At 38.6% G+C, this 9,778-nt stretch overlaps 1 protein-coding gene across 1 annotated transcript in view; it reads right to left on the reverse strand.

The window, feature by feature from the left end:
* Positions 1-7,059: 7,059 nt before the first annotated feature.
* Positions 7,060-9,778, reverse strand: part of ska1 (spindle and kinetochore associated complex subunit 1) — an 11,068-nt gene continuing 8,349 nt past the window's right edge. The window contains exon 7 of the mRNA XM_010790216.1: positions 7,060-7,811. Coding sequence (XP_010788518.1) covers positions 7,663-7,811 — 149 coding nt within the window. The 3' untranslated portion in view covers positions 7,060-7,662. The remainder of the gene's footprint in view (positions 7,812-9,778) is intronic.

Below are 9,778 nucleotides of genomic sequence, written 5' to 3' on the forward strand. Positions count from 1 at the left end.
GAATGCAGCAGACAGGTCCAGAAGGATCTATTGGCTGGAGTTTGAACCCAGTCAGACAAAATTCAATATATAAGTCGCTTCGGAGTATAAGTCGCAGGACCAGCCAGACAAACGCGACTTACTGTATAGTCCGGAAAATACGGTAAGCAAATTAGTGCACAAGAGAAACAGACGCGAGGAAAACAGGTGAAAATGTAAGGTGACGTCTGTCGGCGCAAACATCTTAAAAATAAGACTGCCCAACATAAACCTGCGATATATTTTTGTGATAACAACATTTAAGTCTGGATATGGTCTTAGATTTTGGATAATGTACAGGAATAACAGGCTTCAGCAACAACAAATTGGCTCCCTTTGCATGGAAGTTATGATCTGATTGTGTCACAGTATGATCCCTGTGAAACTTCTACTGATGTCACCTCAATGTGTTTTCTCAGAGACTTCAGAGAACACACTGGAGTGACAGGACATGTTCCAGGTCACTGTGTGCATTCACTGTCTGTTTCTAGCAGCACTGCTAAAAACACAAGGCCCCCCCCCCCTGTTTCCTCACACATTCCTGTGTTCACATTCTCTCCACAGCTCTGAACACACACTTCATCAAAAAAACATCCTCGAGTCAGACAAGGTGAACCATAAACCAATGCCATGTGCTTCATCCTTAATTATGAAATGTTCCTGTATTCATTTTACTGAGTGGGTTACCTATTGTTTACTAATGGATTATTATATATATAACATGTTATTTAGATTTTAACCAAAGCTACTTACATACACTTCAATACAGTAGTGCCTTCGGGAGAAATTTGGGGTTAAGTATCTTGCCCAAGGACACATGTTGACATGGGGTGGGATCGAACCATTGACCCTATGATAGATAGATAGATCAGTGCATACACCGTCTGAGCAATTAATTAATTTGATTGTTTTTTTTCTCTTGCTTTTTTCCCCTTATTGGAATCCTATAACTATCATGTACAGTGTACACATACTACATGTGTGGTAATATATTTTAAAAGGTGTGCAAAGGCTAAACCCATGTCACAGTAGAAGCACGAAATACAGATATGAACCTGAAAATGAGCATCATCGGGGCCCTTTTAAGCACTTGCTGTATTCTGTGTACAAACTGCCATAAAAACAAAGCTTTATTAAAATGATCTTTATCATCATTATCATGTTTATATCCTATTTAGTAGTAACAACAAGCTAACATTATATTATGTATATTATTCTTATTTTGTATATTTTTATATTGGTTTTTTTCATTTTGTACTGTATCTGTATATTTGTTAATTGTTATTATTTATATTAATGTGCAATGTCATTTGTACATGCTGCTGCAAGAAAATAATTGGGATCATTAAAGTATATTTAATGTAATCTAATTTTCATCATCATTACCTTCATCTTCCTCATCATCAATGCTAGCAAATGAAGCCCATCTAACAAACTAAGTAGAATGTCTTTATGTTCAACAGCATAAATACTGCAGAAAACACCTCCATATTACACTGTTATACCCACATTATGTAGGCTTTTGTGTGCTATACCACAGCTCCACACAACAACACAGACTTCCTGCGGGCAACTATGCATTATGTAGAACATAGCATATTATAGCCCTGAGTCGACACAGCATGCAAACAGCATCAGACCGACTCCAACACAAGAGTAAAAATAGCTTTTGTTGCCAAACCTCAGAGGCTAGCAGCGTTGCAACACGTAGCCGCAAACAGTAGCATGAAGCAAACAGCTGGAAGGCAGAAAACAGAGGAAGGGTCTGCATTGTTGGACTTTTTAAACTTTGAGGAGTTATGGAGTCTTCTTACCTTGTTGCAGCGTTCACTGCAGACGCTGCGGTTAGTCCCGTCTTTAGTGTTTTACACCTTCAACTACGCTTCGGTAACTTCCGGGAACCCCTTTAAAGTCTTTCTCTCGTTCTTCTCGATAAGTATCGAAGACGCCGCTGTTAAATAAAACCATTTTCTTTCACGTAGAAGTCCGTGTTTGTGGTAGGACCATTGATAGGGCGCTGGTTAGAAACACACGGGTCCATGCTGAGACAAGAGCAGCCTCGATGTCAAGTGCCTGCCTGCGCCACAGCTAGTACATCCGGGGGCCATTTCAAAATAAAACACGGCTGGGGGCACACTTGTTGCGCATAATGAAAAGTAGCAAGAGTTGAATTTTCCCCTTTTTGCGAACACTTAACGATGTTTTACGTTTTATAAGAACATTTTGAAGGGGAAATACTGAGAGTTTACTGAAGATACTCTTTTTAAATCGAATACATCCTATAATTTGTACCACGCTACTCTAGCTGTTTTTATAGCAAATGAGGACCTCTTGTGGTAGGCCTACATCAGGAAAAGTGCAGGTTTTAAACTTTTTTTTGTAGTATGAATTCAGTTTTATTTTCTTGTCTTTATTTGCAGTCAGATAGCATTTATATAACACTTTTTTATACAATCCACATCAGTTTGATCTATACACAGCTGAATCGTTTTAGATTGTTTCAGTATGATAACACATAACACCACATAGTGGTGCCCTTGAGCAGGGCACCGGACAACCCCCCCATTCTATTACTATAACCAAAGCACAAACAAAGAACATTAAAATTCACTTTAAAAAAAGCTGTGATCCTGCCTGATGCTCACCTTACTACTTCTTTGACAGGATTGTTTATATCAACCTGGATTCCTCTTCTTATTTATAGACACATGCATTTCCAAACATTTGGACTACCTACACTACAGTATGTTGTAAATGTATTATCTTGTTAATTTACACAAAACATCTATTGCATCTCTGTCCGTCCTGGAGAGGGATCCTCCTCTGTTGCTCTCCCAGAGGTTTCTTCCATTTCCCCCCATTAACTTCAGAATTCATATTCTGTACAAACTGTCCACTGAGACAAAATGTGTGGTATTGGGCTATATAAACAAGCTTTGATTACATTTTTGATTCATTGAAAACATTTGAAATAAATAAATGCTAAGAAAAACAAGGGGTGTTTTCTGTTTTGAGAAAGAAAATACAGCTAAGGAAGTCCATCTCTGGGAAATATTTAGCTTCCACTTTTTCCAAGATTCCTCAAATTATTCTTATGATGCTTTGAAGAGAAAGGGATTCTTTCACCAGGAAGATTTGATGTATAATATCCTTCCAGTCATTTACAGCTGAGATGTCCAGTTTAAGCCTTTTCCCTGTATTTTTTTCTTCTTCAAGCAGCTACACTCAGTATTCCAAAATAAGTTTTGGGTTTAGTGGGTAATGGGTATCAAGTGTAGTAGCCCAGAAAGTATAGTTAATTCCAATAAAAAGTGATATTTTTTTGTCTCTAGTATAATTTCTTATTTTAAAGAATCTTACGACAGAAAATGATAAGTGAGGTAGAGACATACAAGAACTCGTAGGAACACATTTATACACAAGTTATTAACAGAGCCTTTTTTTATTATTAAAACTAGGTAAGGCACCTTTCAAAGTTCACTTTTTCAGGTTTAAACACAGCTCTTTACAGCCCAACAGTAAACAAAACCAAATACTTAATTGAATGTTAGATTTGACTTTTGACATTTCTGATTAAGACATTTCTCGCACGTGAAGCTGAAATGAGAGCATTTCCCACTGTGGGAACACAAATGTTTATGTCATATTATGTTATATTTATTAAGAATAAACTAAGATCACATTAGGCCTACACCAGAAACAAAGGGCACTTCTTTGTTGCATGGATAGCTTGTGTTGCATGTCCAAATAATGTAATAAAGTCTGAATTCATGGTTATGTATCAGGCTATGTTCATGATATTTCCAGTGTTTGACAATGATTATGCTTTTTCAATTAATTTGTTCTAATTTTTTTTATACTAGATGTATAATTTAAAAGCAACCAAAATAATGGACTCACAGGCTCTGTTAACAAACAGAAGAAACCGATCAGGATACGTGACAAGTTTCCAACAATAATGACAGTAAAAAAACGGGTTCATACTTTATATGAGCACAGGACTTTAAAAGTCTGATCTTTAATTTTACTGCATCCTAGCCCAAATCTACATATGCAGAATGAACACCAAACACATAGGCCTAAGAGTGCTTAAAACACATATTCCTAATATGAAATAAGTAGTCATAAGTAGATACATTTAGATTGGTCTCACTTTATTTAGTAAATTCCATTAATATATTTTCTAAGTTGTAAGTTGAACAACTAGCGAATTGCTGGAGGCGCTAATCGCCATATGTTTATCTACAGGTCGGCGCGGCCAATCCAGCCCCCTGACATCAAGGATGAACATGTGTTTCCTGCTGACGTAAACAATTCAATAGAAGGGTTTTCAATACCACACTAGCTCTATGAATGTAACTGTGAACTTATAAATGACCGTGTGTGGTACGAAGTGAATGCTTCACCAATACTGAAGCTAGGCTATATAAAACATAATGGAGACCGGGCTCTATGGCACCCGAGACCACCTCTGTTACAAGTAAATTCCATTAATACATTTTATAAATCTGAACTACAGGTGTTTGTAGTTCAATGTGCGGGGAAACCAGAGTTCCTGGTGTAAACCCCAATTAGCCGACTACAGGAATCAGTCTGACTTGAAACCTAGTCCTATAGACTCGGTCGTGTTCCGGTAACCCCAATCTCCTAGCTTTGTGGCATTTGCTTTCTATTTTAGTTTATTGAGTTCTGTGCCTGCTTCTAAATGTAAATGTTTTTTTAATATACATCTGATCTACAGGTGTTTGTAATTCAGATGTGCGGGGAAACCAGAGCTCCTGGTGTAAACCCACATAAGCAGACTACAGGAAGCGGTTTCAGGTCTGGGTTTAAACCTAGAGCTGCTCCCTGTGAGCCTGCAGCGCTAATGGCCTTTAAAGGCCACCCATCCTATCGTGGCAGCACAAGCTATGTTAACTGGTGTGCACACCTGATTAGTCAGCCAGAATATCCATCCATGAAGGGAAGGATCCTCTTGGTTCTCCTCAAGCTGCTCTACGTTAATCGTGCAGGCGAGTTTCTTTTTGTGTTTCAAGGACTTGATTTCGGATTGGAGGGCCTGGTTCTCCCTTGTCTTCACCTTTAGAAGAACTTGGAGCGTGTCCACCTCATCGCGAAGCTCTTCCTCCCCCTGGCGCAGCTCAATAACCTGCCTAAGCAGAGCTGCCTTTTCCCTGCACACCACCTCTTTCTGAACCATCACAGTCTCACACTTCTCCACTGAGACCTGAAGTCGAAGGTCCAGCGAGTGAGTTTCAAGGTCATGGATCTGCTGTCTCAGGTCGAGCGTTCTGTCCAACTCGTTTTTCAGTGACGGGATCAGCTCTTTGTCAATAAGAATTTTCCCCTCCATCGCTGAGGCCCTCAGCTGATCTAGCTCTGGCAGATATTTTCCCTCTCTGATGGTTGCATATTTGTGCCTCGTGGCCTCCATTTCAGCCCTCACTGCGTTGTACTTTTCAGTTGTGGTTTTGAGTTCTTTTCCAACATTTTGAACTTCAGCTTCATAGACCCTCTTTTGAAGCTTCATATTTTGCTCGTAAGAATCCATAAGTTCCAGTGAAACCTCCTCATGTTCCTGTATTTTCTGATGTAGAACAGCAGTTTCCCGAATCAAGCTCTCTTTCTGCTTTTTCTCTGCTGCACACTTTCTTTTAAATTCCTGGAGTAACAGGCTCTCAGCTTCACTTTCCAAGTTGTCACGTTGGAGGACGTCTTTCTCAACCTGAACAACCCTTCTAACACAGGGCTGCTGTTCCTGACTCATCTCTGCTTTCAGGCGCTGCACCTGTCAGCTATAACAGCTCTGAGTCAGTAAGAAACTGAAGTATTAAACAGCTAATTTAGTTATTAGCTGCTAATGCTCTTTAGTTGATAACTTAGAGAATACACAGTCAGGTTGAACATGAAAGCCATTCCTATACTGCATGACATCATAATGTCCATCAATGCCATTATGATGCGTGAGGATTCTAGAACTTTCATGGATTTTGGAATGACAGTTTTAAGGGATTCTTTTTTCTAGATTCCAGTTTAATAGCTTTTATTACACGACTCAGTTATTTACTCGATTCTGATTGGTCAATTCAGAATATGTGACAGGTTGTTAATACAGTAGTACAGACCACTGTCAAGGACTATAATGACCGTTGCTAAGGAGGATCAAGAGAGAGAAATAGGTTAAAAGACGGAGCGCTGGGCGTCAGATAAATCCATGGATGTATAACCAGCAGAAGGCAGACAGGATGTAAACACTAACAGAAACACGGTATGGGCTCTGCAGTGTTTAAGGACTTGTTAGTGGATCAGAAACTGAGAACAGATTTGGACAGTGCTGCCGTAAAGTTGTTAGTGTTTTTTTCTTAGTGGAAGAAATACGATAATTTTTAAGTCAATAAAATCGTTTCAATTAATATTGGGAGTCGAGTCGTTAGTTTGTTTAGTATCTGGCCGTGTAATAAGCGGGATAATATGCAGCAAGGCGGTCATTATGGGGAAAAGAACACCCGACGGTCTGATCAGGGTGCCCGGTGCGAAGCGGAGGGATCTTGATCATCTTTACATAACAGCTGTGAGTCAGCCTAACCATTTTGGTGTGTTGTAAGAAACTGTTTTTAAACCACTAAAGGAGTTAGAGTTTACAAGTTCTAGTTATAACTGAACTTATAGTATGGTTATGTATCAGGCTGTGTTTCTGATATTTGGCTATGATTATGTTTCCTCATCTAATTTGATTTAATTCCTCAATTAATGTTTTTTATTTTTTATTATACTAGATCTAATTTTGAAAAGCAACAAATACAATGGACTCTCAGGCTCTGTTAACAAGAAGAAGCAGATCAGGAGAATAATGACAGGAAAAAAAAACGGGTTCATATGGTTGATATGAGCACAGGACTTAATAAATACAAATAATTTAGAAAGTGTAAATATAAAGAAATAGTTTGAGCTTTGTCAGAAATGTGTATTTACATGGTGTTATTGCAACTTAAAATGTTTAAGGCAATCTGTTTCCCAATCTGAAAAAAAGCCATAAGTAGATATATTTAAATTGGTCTTACTTTATTCAGTAAATTCCATTAATACATTTTTAATAAGCTTGGAGAAATTAAACATTTAAGTTAAAATAATTAAAAGATGTAAGTTCAATTAACTTTGTGATTGGTTAAAAAAGTTAATTGCACCAAAGTAAACATAACAATAAATACTTGAGTTTTCCCAAAGTCAAATTGATTCAGTAAACTTAAACGTATTGAAGCAATCTGTTTCCACAAACGGCTTGAGGTCAACCCTTATGTTATAGAACTAATAAAATATATTTTGTATACATTAATTCTGTCAGGACTTTTCAATTTTGAAATTGAAAATCTATCTTCATTCACGCTGTTTCTGATTATGCTACATTTCTCATTATTTCTACAGAATGATCAGATACTGATAAAGATCAAAAGTATTCACCACAAAGAAATGTTCCTTCTTCAGATTTGTATTCTGGTTGCCTGAAAATACAAACTGTTGTTTACACATGTAACGATATTAAACAAACATAGAAGGAAAAAAAAGGATATTTTCACTTATACCACAACAACATACATACATGCACACATTCCTGTATATTAAATGCAAAGTCAAAGTGTGACTCAATCATAGCAGCATGTAGCGGGTGAGGCCGCCCCCCCGCATCTCCCGGAGGCGCTGGCAGTGCCGCAGCATGTTCAGAATCCCCTGGAAGCGTTTGTCCACCTTGATCTTAGAAAACTCTCGGATGTCCTCCTCCACCACAAAGTTCTGACCTGAGGGACATTTCACACACAGCCAGAGTGAATCAAAAGATGACTGAAATGATAAAATGACTATCTTTTCAGAAAAATCCACACCTTTTTTTTAAATTACTAATAAAAAAAAAACGTATTTATAAATTCCCCAACTAGCTAATCTACTGTTCCCTAACAGCAGCTGGTGCTTGGAACTGGTGATCCACTGTCTGTGTCAGGGTTGGGGAAAAATAGGACCCAAATGCAGAATGAGGAGGAAGCTGGTTTCAAAAGGAAACAAAAGGCGAGCTTTATTCAAGAAAAGCTGAACAAAAACAAGAATCCTAAAACAGGTACCAGGTAGCATCCAATAAAGGTGACAGAGACCAACATGAAGGGGAACAGGAACGACAAAATAATGAACCAACACTGAACACAGGAAGAGACAAGACTAAATACAGAGAGGGGTAATCACAAGACGAGAAACAGCCGGGCAGGGGAGGAGAAACACAAGGGCGACAGGTGAACACAATCAGACACACCAGGGAAACTAACGACAGGGGAAAAACACAGGAAGAAGGACCAGACAATATACACGGAGGAAAACACCCATAACCAGACATACAAAACTACAAATGTGACAAAACATAAGAATCCTGACAGTCTGACTGTCTCACCAGTACCATCTCATGATGCCATTTCCTTTTTTTGTTTGAATTGACTCGGAGAGCTGTTAATGAAGGATGGTATGATATGAAGTTACTCTTTTATAACATGGATGATGTAAGCGTAGCCACCAAAGCCATTCTTACTGATCAATAATTAGATCAGACAAAGTAAATATTACTTGGAATAATTAGAACCCCCCCCCCCAAAAAAAAAGCAGAAAGAGAAAAACGGTGAGAACAGCAAATGACACAATGACAGCAAACGGGTCGCCTTTCCAAGAATGGTGAATAATAAATAATGTGTCACACCTATGCCTGTTGCGCGACATTTGTATGTGTGTTTATATATATATATATATACACAGTGGGGCAAAAAAGTATTTAGTCAGCCACCAATTGTGCAAGTTCTCCCACTTACAAAGATGAGAGAGGCCTCTAATTTTCATCCTAGGTATACCTCAACTATGAGAGACAAAATGAGAGAAAAAAAAAAAAAAATCCAGAAAATCACTTTGTCTGATCTTTAAAGAATTTATTTGCAAATTACGCTGGAAAATAAGTATTTGGTCAATAACAAAAGTTAATCTCAATACTTTGTTATATACCCTTTGTTGGCAATGACAGAGGTCAAACGTTTTCTGTAAGTCTTCACAAGGTTTTCACACACTGTTGCTGGTATTTTGGCCCATTCCTCCATGCAGATCTCCTGTTTTGGGGCTGTCGCTGGGCAACACGGACTTTAAACTCCCTCCAAAGATTTTCTATGGGGTTGAGATCTGGAGACTGGCTAGGCCACTCCAGGACCTTGAAATGCTTCTTACGAAGCCACTCCTTCGTTGCCCGGGCGGTGTGTTTGGGATCATTGTCATGCTGAAAGACCCAGCCACGTTTCATCTTCAATGCCCTTGCTGATGGAAGGAGGTTGTCACTCAAAATCTCACGATACATGGCTCCATTCATTCTTTCCTTTACACGGATCAGTCGTCCTGGTCCCTTTGCAGAAAAACAACCCCAAAGCATGATGTTTCCACCCCCATGTTTCACAGTAGGTATGGTGTTCTTTGGATGCAACTCAGCATTCTTTCTCCTCCAAACACGTCTAGTTGAGTTTTCACCAAAAGTTCTATTTTGGTTTCATCTGACCATATGACATTCTCCCAATCCTCTTCTGGATCATCTAAATGCTCTCGAACAAACTTCAGATGGGCCTGGACATGTACTGGCTTAAAGTCCATGAAATGTCCAAAATAAACGTTATTCTGTGTTAATAAATCGCTTCATCACTTTCCACTGTTTCATTTGACATATCAACATCAATGATTCTTTCCATAAATACCC

This window comes from Notothenia coriiceps, unplaced genomic scaffold (genome assembly GCF_000735185.1).
Source record: "Notothenia coriiceps isolate Sejong01 unplaced genomic scaffold, NC01 NC01_scaffold00033893, whole genome shotgun sequence".
Lineage (NCBI taxonomy): Eukaryota > Metazoa > Chordata > Actinopteri > Perciformes > Nototheniidae > Notothenia > Notothenia coriiceps.